General features: G+C 38.2%; 1 protein-coding gene across 2 annotated transcripts in view; it reads left to right on the forward strand.

Moving 5' to 3' along the window:
* The window catches only part of PPM1A (protein phosphatase, Mg2+/Mn2+ dependent 1A), a 34,707-nt gene that overhangs the window by 4,314 nt on the left and 8,770 nt on the right, over positions 1-21,623 (forward strand). Inside the window, exons 2-5 of one of the 2 annotated variants that reach the window (XM_040065971.2) lie at positions 9,913-10,764; positions 12,479-12,596; positions 17,630-17,738; positions 20,328-20,436. In XM_040065971.2, coding sequence (XP_039921905.1) covers positions 9,931-10,764; positions 12,479-12,596; positions 17,630-17,738; positions 20,328-20,436 — 1,170 coding nt within the window. In that variant the 5' untranslated portion in view covers positions 9,913-9,930. Of the gene's footprint in view, positions 1-9,912; positions 10,765-12,478; positions 12,597-17,629; positions 17,739-20,327; positions 20,437-21,623 lie in introns of those variants that run through there. The other variant, XM_040065972.2, reaches the window with a different exon arrangement.

Below are 21,623 nucleotides of genomic sequence, written 5' to 3' on the forward strand. Positions count from 1 at the left end.
GTGATGTTGCTCTCATCTTAAATGCCTTGCTGGATTGTGACCTAGAGAATGAAATGTGCTCTCATGTTTGGGCCTCAGCTGTAACTTGAAGGATTTTCTATATCCGTTTGCAATTCATTTTTACTGCCAACTGTCCTTGTCATCTGAAATTGGAATGGTAGCCTGTATTATTCTTGACCATATATCATAGCTATTTGTCCATTAGGTTCTGTGGTATTTTTTCCTTAGAAATGCCCTAAAATGCAGTAGCCAGGAGAACTGTGTAAACCGTGCCTGAGCTCTTTGTGTTTAGAGATGAGTTTAAGGAATTCTCCAGCTGTTCAGTGAAACCCAGTCTTTGGAAAGGAGTGCAGAATGTGGAAAAATGTGGGCGGTTAAGCAGCTAGCATTAAATTGTAGGAAAATTTAATGAAGAAAGACTCAGTTGCTGTCAGTAAATAATTTTCTAGTTCCCTCAGTCAATTACAGCAAGTATTTGGACAGACTCTTGTTAAAAATCAACTGCTGCTGCTCCCTGTAAAAAACCATTCTGAGGCTGCAGAGCAAGGCCTGTAAGCTTAGGAAATGCTTGCATTAGCACTGCTGTGATTTTTGAAGACAATGTCCTCATTAAATGACCAGCATGTTTAGAGCTGTCGTGAACTCTGGTTTGGAGTGAGAGGATCACCTTTACTGCCTTGTTTATCGTGTAAAAATCACCTCTTTGCTGGTAGTGATAGAAGTGAACTTGGCAATCGGTGTGCCCCTCAGAGGAAAGCTTTCTGTCCTGAAAGCTTCTGTCTGCGTAAAAGGCTAAGAACAATAGGGTTGTTTTCCTCATTGGTTTCTTTTTTATATTTTTATGTAGTCTTGGGTGAAAAATCTATTTTATTGCAGCAGTCATCCTCTGTCCTTGTTCTTTTAATGAGATAGGAATGCTGGGGACATGAAGGCAAAATAGCTTTGTAAATGAAAGCTCTGTGTGTGTACAAATGAGCAAACTCCAGCTTTTCCTAAGCTTTGAGGATTTGACTTCCAGGTCTTAATGTGCTTCTGGCATAGTTTTGATGTCATTTCCTTGCAAGCAAAGCCAGGTTACAGCTGTAACTTCAGAACATTTCCTATTTTATGGCCATTTTATTCCCGTGTGTAGTCATCAGGTTTCAAGTCTCTCCTGTGTGCTGCTTTTCCTATATTTCCACCAGAATACTGTTAACATTGCTGAGATTAGAACCCCACAAATGTTTTCATGTAAAGTGAAAGTCTGGGAAATTGCTTGTGTGTTATTTCATAATATTGAGCGATTGACTAAACAGGAAGTTTTGAGGCCTTCGTGCAAACATCATCTTCTAATTATTGGACACACGCATACTGGTTGTGTTTTCTCAAAATAGTTTATTTTTATTTTACTCCCAGGCTCTATCTGTATAAACTTTATTTTCACTTGGGTTTTCATTCTGCCATATTGTTAAAATAAATTTCTCAGAAGACAAACCATAAACAGTTGGCCAGTGTTTCTTGTTGAAGTTAGGAATATCTGAAGTTGGAAAGCTTTAAATAATTTGTTTTTAGAAGGAGGAGTGACATTGGTGAGCAGCTAAAAACATAGAAGAAATTAAAGAGCAGATAGAGGGATGATTCTGTGTGTTCAGTTTTATTGAAATATATAGGAATGTATTACCTGAATTTTTAAGATGTTTATGGTGAGGTTGTCAGTGAAACAATACAACAGAGGGATGGTGGGGTTCTGTAAGGATTTGTACACATTACCACAGGCAACAAACAATACCAACTGTAAAAAAAATGGCAGTTTCCTGAATTGAATGACTGTGTGAATGTAAATTTTCCCCCATATTTCAGGAATAGCTCAGTTAATACAGTTACTGTTTTATTGATTTTTAAATTATTGTTATTTGAGCCTCCCTTTGTTTTTGGAGTTTCAGCGAATAATCCCATCGGGACCTTTTTCCACGGAGCATCTTTTTCCTGGTTTATTTTAACACTTAGCTAAAACACTGACAAGGACAAACTGGCAGTAGCTGGATTTCACTCCAATTGCATTTGAACAACCAGAACAGTCGTGGACAAAAGTAATTCTGGTCTGGGACTCTTTACCCAATATCTTCACTCTTTTGGCTAAGGGCAGCAGCATGGCCTTGGAATCCCCAGTTATCTTGATTTTTCTGAATAGGTTTAGCTGAACTTGATAAAAAAAGTAAATGCTTTTTGTTTGGTTAGGTTTGTTTTTTTTCCTTTGACACCAAAATGGCAGTGGAATTATGTGAGCCTTCCTCTAAAGAGAACATTCCTCTGTGAATCTTTAACTTTTTTTTTTTTTTTTTTTTTTTTTTTAACTTCAAGCTGTAAATAGGACATTAAAAGAAAAAAAGAAATTTAGAGAAAAAGGGGGTTTAAGCTGTTATTTGAATTATTTGATATGTTCAGATTTGTTAAATTCTTGCACTCTTAATTCCTACTCAAGTAGGTGTTTTCAGTTAGGCCCACAATGTTTAGGAGTGGGGAAATGATCTGCTATGATGAGAAATGACAGTGGCAGAACACCCATGGTATTACAAATACTGGAAAAATTGTAATTCAACTTTTATGACTTACTATAGCCCCATTCTTCTGGGTTGTCTCTTTCTGTTTCCTTTTCACCCATGTTTTCTTTGTGGTGAAACTATTGCTGTGTGGAGGTTCTGTTGGAATGTCTGTGTAGCACTCTGTACTCCTTCTGTCATGAGCAGCTTGGTTGGAATCCTTAAATTCACGTGTTTGCCTTGCTCTTTCAAAAAATTTGAATCTCATTGCATCTCATTGATATATAAACTGAAGCAAGGCCTTTCTTTCTCCCAAATTCTGTCTACACAGACAGCAGCTTCCTTGGATCTTCCAGTTCTTTTTTTCTGTTGCTTCAGTGGGGCTCTGAATTTTGGCTGGAGCCTGCAGGAATTTCTGCACTGTTAACAAAGCAGTTGTCTAAGCTTTTTGTCTAAAATGGATGTCTCTTGTTTATCTACCAACACTTCTAAGTAAGAAATCTTTGAAAAAGAGGTATAACCAGAAAGGTGCTGAACTCAGCACCAGCATGGGCATGTTTTCTGCTTATTAATGCTTTCAAGCAAGGACCTTGGCGTTTTCATTCTCATGCTGTTCAGAGAGCAGCACGTGATTTTATGCAGAGCTACCTCATTGATTTTCATCGTTCCTGTTAGTGCCATTTTGGTTGTCTACGTAGTTTTTCATCGTGATTGGGTTGCTCATAGTTGGATGCTGCTGTGTTTTCTTCTCTCGTGCCTTCCCACTTCTAATTTGTAGTACAGATATTTAGAAAGAAGCAAGAATTCTGTCTGGGCCAAGAAATACTCATTTAATCGTGTTCTGAAGGTGCCAGTCATGTTAGGATCCTGGTGAGTGACTGGCACTCAGGGATGCAAGTTGTATTTCCTCTCAGAATCAATGTGGTGATTTTTCATTCCCAGCAGGGGTCTTGGTAATTCTGGAAAGAACTTAGTTTATTCCACAACCGACCAAATTGCAAAATTAACTCCATAAAGAATTCTTGAAACTACATCACCATCTTTGAAACTTCCGAAGGAACAATTTGTTTGAGGTGAATTATCTACTTCACTGTCCAGGGCTTCCTTTTGCAAAAACCAGATTACACATGCCTCTGCTGGAGAGAGTTTGAACCTCAGCCAACATACACTCATATTGAGAACCTTCTCATTTAACCTTGGAACAGGTTTAGTTGTCTGCAGGAAGGGTAGGTAGGAGCAGAAAATAACGTTTTAAGAAGAAGCTGAAACATGTTGTTGGAGGGAGGGTGTTAACTTAGAAATGGTTACCTTCTGTGTTCCAGAAGGGTTTAATAATCCTCTCCTAAATCCTACCTGCCCTGCCATACACACCACGTGGGATAAAATATTTTGCTGCTTAGTACAGGGAGGAATTTGGAAAGGCTGTCAGCTCCTAGCAAGGAGAAGGGATTTTATGCAGAAGTTATGCTTAAAAAAAAACAACTCTCTGAACAACTTAGCTCAGTGAAATGGTAGTGCCTGTGGACTAGCTATTAAGAGGTCAGAACTCATAGGTGTTTGTATCAGAGGTGCGGTTATTTAGTATTTTCTGCTGTGCTGTGAAGTTGTAATAGCCATCATTGTTGCATATTAATTACTGGGAGACAGGGAGGGTGAGTTGGGGAAGTTTGGAACAGTTCATACTTTCCTTCATGCACACAGAGTTATTAACTTGCTTCTTCTGGTTTTTTGGAGTTGTTTTTGTTGGTATTGGTTTTTGGGGTTTTTTTTGTCTGCCACAAGCCATACCGCCTACATCTGTCCTAAACTAAAAGTTCTTAACGTTATTAGAAATTTTCTTACCCATATGGGTTGTTTATGTTCTTCCTTTTGCAGTTGTCTTGCTGAAATATAACACAGACTACAGCTGCATCCCCAAGAAACAAATGTTCTGGTGGGGAAATGGTGGGTTAGTCCGTGTTTGTTGAAAGATCCCCACTTCTGTATTTTATTTCTTTTACTTATTTTTCATAAGCAGTTCACGTTTCGTAGCTGGCCATGTATTCATGTGTCTGCAAGTACACATTCGGAAACATCAACTGTAATTTTTTTGGTGTTTTATTGATGTTTCGAACCGTGAGCGCCAGAACTCAGTCATATAGCCTCCAATAGTTTTTAAATAGTTTCATTGGCAAGAAGCTTTTTCATGACTTCATTCAGCCCATGACTGTGGTGTAATTATGTCTCCTCATCTGCGTGTTCTGTTTTATTTTAGTCATTCTTCCGATCCCCGGGATGTTCTCTGACATGTTGTTTGTTAAAATTAATTGATTTGGGGCATCCAGTATGTGCTGTCAGTTTTTCATTCAAGAGGCTGTAACTTCTGAAAATGTTTCCACGTTTGCACAATTACATGCTGTCTGCTACTGCATCCAGCCTGCTTAAGGCAGAGGGAAAAGTACTGCGGATCAGGCTGGAGTTGAAGTGAACAAATGCCCTTTTTCTAGTCAGTAGCAGTCTGTATAATTTGATGACTTGCTCTGTGTCCTGTAGTTCAAGTAAAGGTTGTAATCTTTCTCTCTGGTCCCCATTACAACACATGGGGTGTAATGTCACTGAGTGAATTGTTCCAGGAAATTGGAGTGTGGGGTATTTCTCAGCTTAGTTAGAACAAGTGCCTGTGACTTCAGTGTGGTTCATGTAAGCAGCTTATCCTAGTGGAATGAATACAAGTTGAGCATTGTTTAAAAAGGATTATTAATTTACATATTGTTCAAGTGAAAGTTTCAGATGGGGGTGGTTAGTTTTCTTGGACAAAACGATCAAATCTTTGTCCAAAATCCTTGGAAAAATAAATTTGTATTTCTGTAGGGGTATGTGGAGTTGCATTAACTGTCCTTTGTGAACAATTTAGGGCTTATCTTCATTTGAACCTTCAGGCAAATGAACAAGCAAATAGCAAAACAGTAAAATTTATTTTCCTGTGTAGCAGAAAGCATTACAGTTGTGCTGCCTGGATAGCACAATTTGAAGAACAAATGAAGGGGCAAAGAGATTTCATGCATTCCAGTGATGTATCTGTGGTTGTCCAGGGTTGTCCATGGCCTGGTATACTAATTACCCTCTTTTTTCTTTGCCACTCTGTTCTCCAGTTGCATCTACTTTCAAGGACTTTAGCTACTGACTCTTTGGCATGCTCCATTCATTATTTCAGTTTTGTTTCTAATGCTGCAGTCCTTTGAATTTTGGCACTCTTGTGTTTTATCCAAGATCTTATTATTTGTGTTGATCTTTCTAGGCCGTGTACAGTATTCTTACTTTTCTGTCTGCAAACTGCAACTTAAGTTTTCTGTGCACTTGCTGGAGAGGCTGTCCTTCAGTTTGACCTCCACAAAATCAGTGCTTCAGAAATCGTGCTTAAAATGCACTTGTAGATGCAGAGATGCACCCCTGCACATTCATTTCTGCTCACAGGGGTCCATTTTCACATCTAGTTTTGTTCAGATGCCTCTCTGTTCTTCAGAGCCAAAATCCAGAAACTTTGACTGCTCTTCTCTTTTAGGACCTAAAACTAGTGGAAGTCACTGGTATGGAAATGGTGATCCAGGAAACATCTTAGATTAAAATTGAAGCTTGCTTGCCTGATGGCTGTGCAGTTGTAGCACCAGATGATGTGTGAGACTCACAATTATGAAGAAAATGTTGCACCTCTGACCTTTTTACGAGGCACCACCCTTATAGTACTGTTCAGAATGGTCCTTTTTTAAGGAAAAAAAGGTGGTGTACGTTTTCCACTAAACTTTGTGATTAAAGTGCCTTTTCTCTTACTTTGCCTTTAATGAGAAGAGGAAGAACGTCTGTCCCATTCAGTACATAAGTGCATCATTCAAGCACCCCGAAAGCTGAGGATTCCAGAGTAAAGGACTGGTTCTGTCTCCTGCCGTGAGACTGCAGTTTTCTGACATGATTATGTAGAAATGTGTGACTGGATTAAGATAGTAAAATTATATGGAGAATAAAGATCATAAAATGAGGGCTCCTCTTAAAAAAGATGACTAAAGACATAAAGAGAAGCCGAGTTAAGCCATGTTCAGGATCTGGTTTATGTATTGCACGCATTGCATGCAGTCTGTTCTGGGTCTGTTTTTTACATAACAAAGTCATGCTGTAACTTGGGCACTTGCACTGCTATAGGTTAATCAGATTTGCATACAGAGTTATGAGCTTAACCAAAGGTGTCATTCCAACTCAGTCACTGTAGTGCACAAAGCACCTCATCAAAGAATGACAAATGTGCTCATAATTTAGGTAGACACCGGTGTTTGAAAGATGTTTCCATAGATATGGACTCAAAAACAAGTCTAAAAGGTATTTTTAGTAGGAGGGAGGCATGGTTTTCTTATGTCAGCATTTCTCTGTGTGGGTCCATCCCTTCCTGTAGAACTAAGATTCTTTTTGTTCACAGCTGAGACTCTTGAAATTCTTCAAGTAGGTTTTAACTACCCATTAAGAGTATGAGGGGAGAAGTAGCAGGTAGTCTCCAATTCATTAGAATTCACAGATTGGTCAATTTTAGCTGCAATTTTTCTCAATGAGAATTGAAATTTTGGGAAAAAACTGAAGGTCTGGCACGTTCATCCTATCCACAAGTAAACAACGCTTATTCTGCAGATATAGTGTGAGGATTTTGAAAACCTGGCCTATCCTTCTGCAGGTTTAGACTGCTGTTCTGGTGAAAGTCTGGTTAGCTGGAGTGTAGCAGGGAAGGCAACTGCAGTCTGTTATTGCAGTTTTCGGAAGGGGATCACTTCATCTTGTGGGCTGTGGGCAATTTCTGAACTAGTTGTTCCATGGCCACATTGTGGTTTTCCTTTTGCCTGGCTGTATTCTCACCCGTGGTGGGCAACTCTCACCCTTGAAGAATCCTGGATCAACATCTCACTACAAAGCTTAGCCTGAAAGACCACCAGCTTTCAGGTTGCCTTCTGGGAAGGGATAAGGCAATTTGGTATTTAAATGGAGAGTGATTTGTTAACTTAGAAGGTGTGCTAGCAGTTCTGTAGTTGCTACAACTTCACACAGGCTGCCTGTACACATTTCTAATTTACATGATAAACTACTGAGCAGGACAGTTTACAAAGCACAGCTCTGAATGTTGCGTGTATACTAAGGTGAGAGATGAGAAGAAAAATGACCCTTATTAGTCCAGATTTCAACAGTGTTTGAGGTCAGTGTAACTGTACCCCGTTCTTAATGTTTTTCTGTTTTATTTTAAATACAGCAGTAATGTCAAATACCTCACAAAAGTATATTTGCCAGGGCAGTTTCTGCTTTTTGAGCTCTAAATTAAGGTGAAAAAGTTGAATATCTGCATTCTATTTAATGATCTCCCCAACAAAGAGAACATTCAGTGTTACTCTGTTCCTATGATAGAATAAATAAAAAGTTTTATTCAGCAAAATAATTTCCCATGTGATTTACAACAGCATTCTGTAATTATTTTGATCACTCTGACTTCACTAGAGTTGCATGTGAAGATAAAAAAGTCTTAAGTCATATTTTTTTCCTAGCAACTGCAGTAATGTGAACCTCCTGCATGTGCTTGGGACACAAGACACACAGCATGCACGCTCTGTTTTGTTGGTTAGTTACAGCTTGCTTGGGCATCAATATTTTGTGTTCACTTGAGAAGAGACAGAGCTCCCGAGCAAGGTTTGGGGTGAGGGGAAGCAGAGGTGAATCGCTGCTGCCATCCCCATACAGCTGAAGTATGTGTTTTGTTTTTATTAACAAAGCATGTGAGCCAAAGAGCGCATAACCAGTCCCCATGCCTCGCATTTGAATCACTGTTGTGGTGAGAGCAAATATAAACATTTCTTGACTGTTTATTCTAACACAGATGTTTCAGAAAGGTTGACGGTGTCTGGAAGAGACAGTGTGAAGAGCTTTGTTGGATATATGGTGTCACTAATAGCTGGTGCTGTATTGTGATAAAAGCATGTTATAAAAACGTGATGTTGTCACTTAGAAAACAGGTCAAATGTATTCCATGGTCAAGTTAAACATTTCTAAAACCCCTGTTGTACTGATTTTTCTGAGTGCAGCGCAGCTGTTAGTTAGGGGCCTCAGGTAAAATCTGTTTCTGAGGTTCTTTTCACAGCTAATTTTTTGTCCACAGTCTTCAAATAGAAAAGCTCATAGTTTTGTTCCCTTACTTTGTATTCTATAACAGTGATTTGCAATCTCTTTGATGCTTCCCTAGGCATAATTTGCAAGTATGTAAAATGTGTGACCTATTTTGTATGATTTTTTAATAATGAATGCACAAATAAAGCAATGTGGATTAGAAGGGTGGGTTGGATGGTTAGGGTGTGAAAACCATGAAGATAAACCAGTCAGTTTACACTGCCTGCAAATACAACTCTTATTCTCTTAAGCATGAATATTTGCTGCATCACATCCCAAGGGGGAGGTGAGGGAGGAGAGGGTGTGCAGTGTATGGGTCTAGCTTGAATCTTGATTCACACAAGAATATACAATACGTGTGATTTTATTTCCAGAGGGATTTCCTCAGACTTGTCAGGGGCAGTTGTCTTTCAGTGAAGCATGAATACTTGAGGGTTTTAAGTAAATCTGCAGCACAGACATCTGAGAAGCTGCTGCGTAATTTAACCAAAAATCTAAGGATGAGCTTTCACAAGATGGCTGAGCCAAACTAATGGCTTGCTGCTGCCTAAAGGGACGGCTGCTCTGTTCCTTCCCAGTCCTGCTCCTGGTTTATCCAGTGTTGCTTTTTCCTTTATGCAGGCTCTGGCATCCCCTTGGTCATTCTTATAATTTCTCTTAAAAAAAAAAGACAAGTAACAACCAAAGCCATAAAACCCTGAAACCCCCTTCTGGGAAAAAAAAAAAAAAACCCTTATCAATTTGCTTTCATTTTCCCATCACTACCAGAAAAGCAGTGTTAGCAGGAATTTGTGGCCAGCAGGTAGGGATCTAGGGAATGCCAGTGTCCTGGAAACATTGAACTCTTTCATGGCTCAGTAGTTGCAGAGAACAGCCATTCAGATGTGTGCCAGTTAACAAGTCCTCTTTGAAACTCATTTCATACGTAGTTCTATTAGAGGCTTTTGTCAGAACCATGAATGACAGTGAATATAAATTTTTCAAGCAAAACAGCTGAAAATACAAAAATATGAAAAGTGCAGTTCAGCTCATAGTAGTGTCCTTGTTTAAATCAGATGAAAGCAACGCAAATTTGACTGGAGACACAGAAAAATCAGCTTTATAGCTGTGTATTTTGGTCATCTTAACATTACGTGTACCATTATGTAATATCTTCCAACGGGATTTTTAAACGAGGCGTTTAAGAAATATCTTAATAATCCTTCTTTGTTTGTTTGTTTGTTTGTAGAACTGAAGGAAGGTCACCATGGGAGCATTTTTAGACAAGCCAAAGATGGAGAAGCATAATGCCCAGGGGCAGGGGAACGGGCTGCGTTACGGTCTGAGCAGCATGCAAGGCTGGCGCGTGGAAATGGAGGATGCGCACACGGCTGTGATTGGTTTGCCAAATGGACTGGACGGATGGTCCTTCTTTGCTGTCTATGATGGGCACGCTGGATCACAGGTTGCCAAGTACTGCTGTGAGCATTTATTAGATCACATCACGAGCAACCAGGATTTTAAAGGGCCAGATGGGCCACCATCTGTGGAAAGTGTAAAGAACGGCATCAGAACAGGTTTTCTGCAAATTGATGAACACATGAGAGTCATCTCTGAGAAGAAGCATGGCGCAGACAGAAGTGGGTCAACAGCTGTGGGTGTCATGATTTCTCCCCAACACACGTACTTCATCAACTGTGGAGACTCGAGAGGTTTGCTCTGTCGAAACAGGAAGGTTCATTTCTTCACGCAGGATCACAAACCAAGCAACCCGCTGGAGAAGGAGCGTATACAGAATGCAGGTGGCTCCGTAATGATTCAGCGTGTGAACGGCTCCCTTGCTGTTTCAAGGGCACTTGGGGACTTCGATTACAAATGTGTCCATGGGAAAGGTCCTACAGAACAGCTGGTCTCACCAGAGCCTGAAGTTTATGAAATTGAGAGATCAGAAGAAGATGATCAGTTCATCATCCTGGCTTGCGATGGTATCTGGGATGTTATGGGAAATGAAGAGCTGTGTGACTTTGTAAGATCCAGACTTGAAGTCACTGATGACCTTGAGAAAGTTTGCAATGAGATAGTTGACACCTGCTTGTACAAGGTAGCCAGACTTGAGAGAAGGAGTTTACTGTGTTTTCACTGTTAGAAGTTTATGAGCAAGTTATTAATAACTTCGCTTCCAGTCTATAAATATTCAATGATTTATGGTAACATGACTTTCACAGTGATGACCATGTTTCCTACAAAAATGGTGATAGAGGGGGAAGGAACACACAACAGAAACAATGTTTTTCTGGGTGGTTTTGGTTAATTAAGAGGTTATAATCATGTACAGATACACTGTGATCAGTGAAAAATTAGAAGCTGATGGGAATTTATGGGCAAGCCAAAGACAGTATCTGCCCTTTTCCATTTCGTAACGTACTTTACAAAACGTTTAACTCTTAAGACTTAATCAGGCTGGAGAGTATTTTTCCCCTTCCTCTTCTTCTCCTGCTTTCTTGGGCACATAGTGGTAATATTACTTTCATAATTACATCAAGATAAATGCAGAATCAATGAACCTTGACTTCATATTTTGAAAACCTAACTTCCTAAGTTAATTTTTATTTTGGTTTAATTACTGTATTTCTTACTCACTGTTGTGTGATACAGCTCTGAAACCAGCTCAAGTAGAAGATAAGACTATTTTGTTTAACAAAACTATGTAACTTTGTCTGCATTAACTTCTACTTTGTATTAATAAGTTGCAGTGGGATGCAGTTACTGCGTTTCATAGCTTGATACTTATTTTGCAATGGCAAGCTGGAAGTCATGGAGTAAAAAATCCTGCTTTTTTCTAAAGAAACAAGACAGCATCCCTGCTCTTCCCACATGGCTAACAGGAACATTGTTTCCCATCTGGAAAATTGTAATTGCTTTCCAACACTTTGGCAGATTGATAATGGTTATATTTTTGTTTGATAATGTTAAAAACAAATAACAAGAAAGGAACAGTGGCTTGTGGGTGCTGTAAGCTTTGCAGGAGCCAGCTGTCAGCACCTCCCCATACCCATATACCATTGTTCTGCACACTCGCTTGTTCTTGATCTTGCTGACATCAGTGGAGTTAATTAATGTTAAAAGTTAAGCCTATGGATGCATGTTTGCGGGCCAAAGCACAGGGGTATTGAAAGTAAACCAAACAGTTACTTTGCATAAGCAGAATGTGTTTGTTTTTTTAAATATACAAATATTGGGGTTCCTTTATTTGGAGTTTTAAATGTAAACACTTTTTGCAAAGACCTGGGTACCCTGCAGCTTGTTTTCTAACAAATTCTCTCACTTGCAACTTTTCTTGCTTTAAATGAAAAGGAAAAGAAAAAACCTAATAGCTGTGATTTTTGGTGGAAGCACTGTCTGAATTCAGCACCTTCCTGGTTAGTGCTTTTTGAGCAATAATGGTTTTGTTCACCCATTAAGCTGTTTTCACAAAATGATTGGATGGTACTTAAAACAAGATAGAACACGACTTTGTAATTATACATCACTTATTACTAATGTCAGTTTTTAGACGACAATGGGGTATCTGTAACTGGCTCCATGTAGTCTTCAGACCATAAAAGAGGAAAAAACAATGACATAAGTGTTGTACCAGATGAATGGGCCTGGAACTCTGTAAGGGATACAGGGAGATGAATGATAATATTAATCCATAATAGTGAAAGTTGGATTCTGATACCGTATGATTTGTGAATTTCTGTGTTTAAAATGCTTTGATATGTGTTTAGCCTGGTGTGTATACATTTCTCAAATCATTTTTTCTTTTCCACCAGGGAAGTCGAGACAACATGAGTGTGATATTGATCTGTTTTCCGAATGCACCAAAGGTATCACCAGAGGCGGTGAAAAGAGAGGCAGAGTTGGACAAGTTCCTGGAAAGCAGAGTAGAAGGTGGATCATTTAAAAAAAAATAAGTAACTTTGTTTCTAAACAGACCCCTGGCCCCCTTACCCTTCCAACAACTAAAACCTTAACACATTCAGGCTTTTTAATAGACCTTCAAGTGCCATTGGCCATCCTGTGTACCTCTGAAAAAGGCACTCATATATGTCTTGAAAAAGTTGTGCTAACAAAGTGCAGCAGCCTGTAGCCCTGAAAATTACTCAGGATGGCAGAGAATTCATTCATGCTCAGTGTTCTTCCTGAGTGTGCTGACAGCACTAACTTCAGACCAGTGACTTCTGGTTCCTGTTACATGGAGTTAAATGAAATAATCAGAATATCTTACAAAGTGTCTGCGGAGATGGTAATTTGAGTGCCATTTTTCCATATAGTTAAGTATGAATCAATTAGCTGTAATATTTTATTATCCAGTAATATTAGGGTTACAACTTGATTACTGTAATCTTTAATACCTGCTTACATATTTACTTATTTGAAAGTATGTCAGAAATTTGTCAAAGCTAAACTTTAAGCATTCATGACAAAATCTGGGAGCACATCTTATTCTGATAGTAAACTTAAAGTTTTTTCTTTAAATTTATATTTCAGAAGTTCTTAAACTTTAAACAGATATTATAAGTCTGGGGCTTTTTGGATCACATAAAAATATTTGAAATCAATTTGATTCAAATAATTTCTGATTAAGACTGCATTTATAGTGCCTTTTGATATTTAAAACCAACTACAGCCTGGAGTTTGTTTCTGAAACCTAAGACATGCTGTATGCATTATTTGCATAGGTTAAGTCTATTTTTGAAGTGGACTCCTCTATATGTTACAGGTTTAGTTATGTGTGTGTATACTCCCAAGAATCCTTAATAGCACACAGGGCACGATAGGCAGAGCTCTCCACAGCTATGGTAGCAGTCATTAGTAAGTTAGAGGAGTACATGATGCACTTTTTTGCTCCTTAACTTGCGTGAAGGTAACACAGTGCAGCTCCAGAAATTTCACAGGGAACTTGCCTGCGTGGGATTTGTGGGCTCAGACAAATCCATGTGCAATTTTTAAAGCGCTTACAACCTGTGTAGGTGCTCCTGCAGAAAGTGCTACGTTTCTCAAAGGCCTCGCTCGCCAGGTCTCAGCAAACTGCATCTGTTCTGCGCCTGAACAAATGGCCAGGCAGACATTTCCGTGTTTTAATCTCCATACTTGCCTGAGAGGAGAGGTTGGTGCACAGTCGGTGCCGGTGTGAATCTCCCTGACAGCATGGCAGGAATATCCCAGTGCAGTCACACTGTGGGAGGGAAGTGTCAGATGGCTCCCCCTGTGCAGGGCAGGGAGCGGCTTTGCACCAGCGTGAGGAGCTCGCTGTGTGTGTCCACCCACGGACTGGGTGAGGAACAAGTGTGCTGTACGTTCACACATTGATTCACAGTGTGGTAACTCTCCTTATCTGCGCAAGTACTGCCTCCTTATCTTAGATATCGTGTGAGTTCAGCCAAACCCGTGACCTAGAGTACGAAAATACGATGAAGCCGAGGCTGCATCTTCAGCTGGCCTCATCGTACCCCAGGAATGTTATGGTGAGGAAAGCTGGCATTTTTGTACAGCTGCTTCATTTTAGAAAGGAAGAGCCTAAACACTGACCTGCATGTGATTATGGTACATACGAGGAATTTGGCTGCTGGTACTTTGCATTTATACATATAGGAAATTTGCAGGAATGAGCAAAGCGTGATAATTGCATAGAGGCAGAAGGATTCTGTATGTAGTTACAAAGCACTTTAATATTAATTTAATGGGACGATGTCTGAACAACTTGAGGAAATATATTGTACTTCTCCTCAAGGGTCTTTGCTTAATTTTTAGAGTTATCCTTAATCTTTTGTCAATTGTTGCACAAAAATATTATTTAAATTAATGAATAGTTAGTCAACACTACTCAACCCAGCAGTGATTTGTAATCAGCTGTTTGCAGAATTTGGCCTTTTAGGACTTATGCATGAGGAAAGATGAAAGGCCTGAACTAAAGCAGAATTTCAAGAACAGGAATTGGTAACTTTGTTATATTTAACTTAATTCCTGTGCCATTGCATTGTTTCTGAAGTAAATGGATAATGCCTTATTGACTGGTAAGGTAGGACTGCTGCAGCATCTGAAATGTTACACACTACAGTGAATAATCTTGCTCTTATCTTAGGATGCTGTAAGAGTGGCAGTGCTTAACTTTAAAAGTCTGATTTTTGGTTGAAGGAACTAAAAATATAAAGCATACTTTTAGAATGATCTTACTAATCTGTAATATCAATTTAAATTTAAAATTCATTAAAATGGAAACTTGGTCAAAATGCATATTCTGTATTTTTATGCACTTCAGTACTCAGTGAAGTCCAACAAGTAATGAGAGTCAGTCTTTTCTAATGTGCATTTTTTTTCCCAGTTGTATTTTTATCCCCTCGGCCCAGAATATACCTTTATATATGCTAAAAATTAGTGCAAATTTTAAGACTGAATAGGATTTAATAATGATGGTCACCTTGAATAAGGAGAGATGATTCAGATTTTTAAAAATGTAGAAACTTTTCTACTTACCATGTCACTAAAGACTCTCCTGATGTTTGTGGTCCAGATTTGTAGCTGCAACAAATAATGGAAGAAGCAGCAAGTGTGGAGAAGCATCCTTGTGCCATTACTTGCAATAAATCAATGTTACTCCTAAAGTATCATGTGAACTTCATGGTAGAAGTAATCAGTCATTCCAAAATGTGTTGCTATGATTTGCACTAATATATGTTATTGATGTGTTGACTCTACGAAGAAACTTGTCTAAGCTTTTTCTTTTTCTGTTCTCATTTTTTTTACATAAAACCATTCCGTAATGGATAATCCCTGCAATAGTTATACCTAAGTAGAGATAAATCATTTTAAGTTAGCTGTTACATGTTCCTTCCCTAATTTTCACATAAACAAAGTCCTGACTTTTTCTTAAACTTTGTATGGAATTCCCATTTTTGAATCCTTTCTTTTAGGGTTGTAAGTACTTTCTTCCAGTACTTGATGCCATGAAAATGTGTAGAAGGTTTAAAAGCAAATTAAAGACTGGGGGGAGGGTTGAAAGTGTATTGAAACAAGAGAATTCCAATAAATTAAACACAGCTAGCAGACCGACTCCATTTGTTGTGTCTTCAGTGTTCATTCAGTCTGTATCTACAGTTTTATTAAAATATAAATGTATTCATTTAGTGGAGACTGTATGTTAAATGTACTGCAGTTACACGTTGTGAAACTGTGTAGTATAGGTCAACTATAAATTCCTTATTTTTGTACAGCAGAACTTTAGCACTAGCACAATGTAGCATATTCTAGATGTTCAAAATTGCACAATAAAGGAACTTGGCAAACCAAATCTGAGATCTTGGCTTCTTATTCAGATTTAAGATTCATAGATTATTTCTTTGCTAAATGTTAGATGGTAAAATGAACTTTGGCTGTAGGTTTTGAGGAAGTGGCAAGTTCTTGAGGTGTCTCTGGTGTGCAGTGTCATTTATTTAAAATTTAGCTTTTGAAGTAAACAGCTTAAAGCTTTGTGCTGCAGAGTTTGATGCTGGTTGAGGGCTAGGCAGTGTTTCCACTATGCCTTGCAAATAATTTACACAGCCTGACTGCAAAACAGAGCTGATAGTTTTTGTAAACACACACAGCCCTGAAAACCATTACATATACAAAAAGTAATTCACAATTGTTGTTTTTTAGGTTTTGTTTTAACTTGAAAGTACTGCATACATATTGGTTTTAAAAGCTTTCCATGTGCCTTATCTCACAAATTATAAACTGGAAACTTGGTATGTTCTTCTGGAAAATTAGGGCAAAATCTGAATGCTTGAGTATTTTTCAAAAGTGATCCTGATGAATTCCAACTACTTTCAAACTGTGTAAATGCTTTGTTACATGAGGAGTAGTGTGCATGTATATACATGCATGTCTAGATGTGCACATATGTACACATTATTATATGCATGTTACAGTATTCACTTGAATATGAACAGCACCAGGTCTTAATAATTCATGTCTTGTGCAATTTCTGAGAGCTCATGTTTACATAGAGATGAATGAGATGCATTCTTAAAAATGTTCTTGTTCTTTAAACATCATAAAATCACTGTCTTAAGAGTGACTCTTCACGGGTGGTATGGTCTGAAATGTCTTGAATTCAAATAAAATTGTGTTCTTTTGACTTGAGGAGAAGAGTGAAAAAAGCAAACACAAAAAAACCCCACCCCCAAAAAGAAACAAAAACAACAACAACAACAAAAAACACCTCAAAAAACCCCCCAAACCATTCTGGCCTAAGAATAAAGAATGAATGTCTTGACAAACGTGGCTGTGGCTACAATACAGATTCTCTTCACCCAGAAGCTGGAGTGGATCAGCTTTAAGTTCCTGCCCTGTATTTAAATATCTCCTGAGTTGAGGATGAAACTGTCAGTTAGATGTGATGTCCCTGGCTTTTAATTTATGTGTAATAGTTAAAATTTGCATGTTGCTGTAGTGCAACAAGGTGCAAGTATTGGTTAATACACATACAGCCATGGGAGTTACTTCTGACATATCTAACTTTTTATTTCTTGAAAGTATTATGTTTTCTGTGATGGCAGTAATATTTTATGTTGTGTTGCAGCGATAAAGCTGATGTTAATATCTGCCCCATGCCTTGGGCGTATTGTGGGAAGATATTACATCTTCTATCTAATGTATAGCAGGAAAACCATTAAAGATTTTTTTCCCCCACTGTTACTAGGTAGCTGTGTATTTCTGAAACCAAGTCAGCATGTTAACAGCAGTAAATCTGTGTCAAATCTGTTACAGGTTTTTCCTTATGGAACCAAAGTTAACAATTACCATGTTGAGTACGGTCTGTCACTTTAATTTTATTTTATTTTTTTTTTAATGTTAAGCTGCCTTTTTATAAAACTGAGTGTTTCAATCTTTTTAAGTTAAATTTGGACTGCACTTACAAAAAAAGTACTTCTGATTCCCAGAGATCATAAAGAAGCAGGGTGAAGGAGTGCCAGACTTAGTCCACGTGATGCGTACGTTAGCAACTGAGAGCATCCCAAACCTCCCGCCGGGGGGGGAGTTGGCAAGCAAGTGAGTTCACATCAGTGTACATGTGGGGTTTGATTTAAATCACATTTGAACTGCAAGGCCACTCTTAAAAGTTGGGGAGGGGCAGGGAGGGAGGAAGGGCACAGGACAAAAGGTGATGATCTATTCTCCAGTTTTTATTACTCAGTTGTTCTGGACGAAAAGGACAAGCTTAAGAATGGAATTGACTGTGAATCATTGCAAAAATTAAATGTCAAACCATAGTTTTGGGAAGGAATGAAGGGGTTTTAAGGGTGGCCTGAGTGTCTGTTTTTTGTAATTAACTGGGGTTTCTGGGGGGGGATGTTACCTTTGAACATGTGAAAATAATGACTTTGATTACTTGAAGCGTCATACACTTCAGCAAGAAGTGATATGCATAAAATGTTTTGCTTGGCAGCTTTCTTTTCTTGTCTGTAGCCATGTTGTAATTGTTTAAAAATTTGCTTTTGTTCCTCTCTGCTTGTGACAAATCTAAAAGCGGGATAGAAGTCTATCAAAAAAGAAAAGTAGGAAGTTAAATTTGTATAGCTTTATATAGCTGACTTTGTCCTTGAAGGGTTCAGTGGTGATGCTCTGTCGTTTCTCAATTATTCAGTTTTTAAGGAAGCAATGTGCTCAGCTTGGTTGCACCCCAAACCAAGTGCTTTTTGATTCAAAAGATTCTTCATGAGCCTGTGCTGTGTTAGAATGGATTGGGCACATAAGATACAGAGTATTTTTGACCTTTCAGAGTATGTTTTTGTTACACCATAACATCAGGACTTCAGGCACACAATTGAATAAATTATAAATTAATAAATTGAATAAGTTATAAAGTGATAATTGTCAAAATGGCTTCTAGAAAAGAATATTGTTCCTATAGGAGCTGTTTGACTAGAAGAAGATATGGCAATTTAAAATATAATAGCATCTATGTAGGATTTGCTGCTGTAGTTGAAGTATGAGCCAGTTACTCATGAAATGCAGTATACAAATTGATTTTACTTAATCTCCTTTGGCTAGAAGTAGCGTCATGGTTGTAAAGAAATACTGAAGTGATGTGACTTCAGTGGGATTTTGTGTCTCAGTGTTGTTAGTTTGACTAGGGACTTAGAGAAATATTGATTTAATTGGGAATTGGTGTAACTTAAAGCACTATTGCCAATGTGGAAAGAAAATAATGCTTTCCAAGAAACCTGCCTGTATTTGGACTCAAAGATACCTATTTCTTGAAAGATATGGGAAGCTTTCCAGTCCATATATGCAATGTATTTTGTGTGTAATTGCTTGATTTTATTGCTTTAAATCCAGCCTCTTCTTTCATGCCCTCTAATCATTCACTGTGATGTTTATACGTGGTAGTTCCTGACTCTTCAGTGTTGCAGGATGATTACAAAGCTTGTCATCTGCTTTTTTTCTTCTCTTGCGCTCCATTGTGATTGCTCTGCATGCATTCATCATTTAAAGATTTTTCTTTGAAGTTTGTTTTATATCACAGTCTGCTACTTCATCCTACTTGGTTCTGCAGAAGGGGATCCAAAAGAAAGTTGCATTTAAAGTTCAATTTGTAATTTCTGGTTTTTTTCTCCCCTCTTTTCCTCCTGTTCTCCTTCCAAAGTTTTTTCCTTTTATATTGGGAAAGGCAAAAGCAGCTTCTTTCAGCCTCACATTAGGTTGTGTTTGGGTTTTTTTATTTTTATTACCAGTTTTCAAGGGGTTTTTTGACTCTCAGTTTTTCACCCTGAGTTAAAAGAAATAAATAAAAATCATGTTGCTCATTTGCATGTTGATTGCAAATGTCGTATTCATGGTTTATCAATCTATTTCTTACCAATTTTCTATCAGTATCAGAAAAGTCAAGAATCCCAGAGATTAAGGTTAATTTCAAGTTATGTTAAATATGCTAAGCATGGACCTTTTTAAATGGAAGTAACTGTCAAAATGCTTGAATTAATTTTTTGATACTTTTTTACCAGACAAAATTTATCTCAGTCTGAAGATACAATACACTAAACTGCAATTTGCTTCTTTTTTTCTTCTTCATTTTTTAAGAAAAAATTGCAGGAGAGTATTGGACACGTCATTGTAGAAGAGAACTATTCTAGAACTATTTTTCCCATGTTTGCACGTGGATAGTACATTTTAAGATGTAACACAAACAAAAATGTACTTCAGAATGTAATTTTTGTGTGTCCAGAAAATAACACAACACTGTTCCCCTATGGAAGTAATACATAATACATGCCATAATACATGAGGCACTACTGCGGTGGTTTTTGGGGCACACAAATGACCAGGACATTCAATGTCCACTGGAGTTTCTGCTGTCCTTTTTTAAAGTGAAGACCTGGTTGTCAGGACTGTCAGGTTGTGCCCTTTTCCTGCTGGACTCTGAGGGATATTCAGCCTTGTTTGTCTTGAGCCTAAAGGTTTTAAAGGATGTGGAATGTTTAAGGACACTTAGTGCTAACTTGCAGTAAACACGTGAATTTGGAATCTTCTAAAGTTTGCATTTAAATTAAAATTGGGAATTTGACTTGGGAAAAAAAAATAAATAACACAGCCTTAAAATCTTGTGGAATTTTTTTTTTGTTTGTTTTTTTGCTCTAGACGGAGTGTGATTGAAGCTGTGTATAACAGACTGAACCCCTACAGGAACGATGATGCTGTAAGTATCTTTTCTCTTACATTCTCCATTCCCCCATCCCAATTATTTTAGCTGTTTTGTAAAGAAAGATACTGTGAATTCCTGTTAAAGACTCCTTCCCCCAAGAAAGGAGTAACACTGTTGTGCTCTTTGGACTGTGTTTTGTAATTGTTTTCTGCTGCCTACTGCTGATCATCATCTCAAAACTCCAGTAGGGTTGATTAATCTGTCCTGTGGAATTTCACTATTTCAGTCCTGCTTGGGTTTCCAGGTGCTGCCCAATGGTGAAAAGGGTCATGGGGGGCTTTTTTTCCCCTTCTTTATAGGAGTCAATTTCTCCCTAAATATCAAGAAGAAAAATGCTATGTGTAAAGGTTAAACTATATGCTATATGTAAAGGTGTTAAGAATATATTAGTTTACCAAGTGGACTGTGTAAACACTTTTATTCTTAAGCACAGAGCATCTTACAGCAAGAAAACACTTTGGGTTCTTATGTGTCAGTGCTGAGAGAGACATAAATCCACTGTGAGGGTGGGGGGAAGATAAACCAAACAGTGAACGTGAGCATGAATCCAGTGGCAGTTTGATCACCAGCAACAACATTCTGTCACTGAAAGTGCAGTATCTCTTAGAGCAGTTAAACTGATCCTTTAACTATCAGCAGAAATTACTTACATGCTTGGATGTGACATAAGTGAAATGCAGCCAGACATAAAGATTGTGCGTTGGCTTTACAACTATGCACTAGTTTTACTTGGCAGCCCTCATCCTATTTTTAGCATAAAAATTCCTAAGTAGGGGCTGAAAGAGGATGCTTTACCTTCAAATTACATTCTGTAGTGTGTTGCTGTTCTACAAATGTACAGTACACAAACTTTGTGATCATGTTGGCAACTGGGATACAGAAATTTGCATACGGAACAGTTGGCAAGCAGCTCCTGCATTTTTACTCATGCTGCTTTTATTCTTCATTCTTGAACCAACCATTTTGCTCTTTCATATAATTGCTCTCCTTTGCTTCTTCTGGTCTTGAAGGAAAAGCTGGAGGTGGTACTTTTGCAAAGGGCAATTTCAGTTTGTGTTTTTTTAACTACACCTCCGTGCCAACTGTTCCTCTCTGGTTTGTAATGGGTGCTGTGTGCAAGTTTGAATGAAGGATGCAGAACTTCAGAGCTAAGAAATTATCATGTGTGGCATTGCTAGAGACTTAATTAGCCTCTTTCCTCTCCAAGGAATCACTAAGGCAGTGCTTTTGAA

The sequence above is a fragment of the Hirundo rustica genome, chromosome 6 (assembly GCF_015227805.2).
Source record: "Hirundo rustica isolate bHirRus1 chromosome 6, bHirRus1.pri.v3, whole genome shotgun sequence".
NCBI classification, from domain to species: domain Eukaryota; kingdom Metazoa; phylum Chordata; class Aves; order Passeriformes; family Hirundinidae; genus Hirundo; species Hirundo rustica.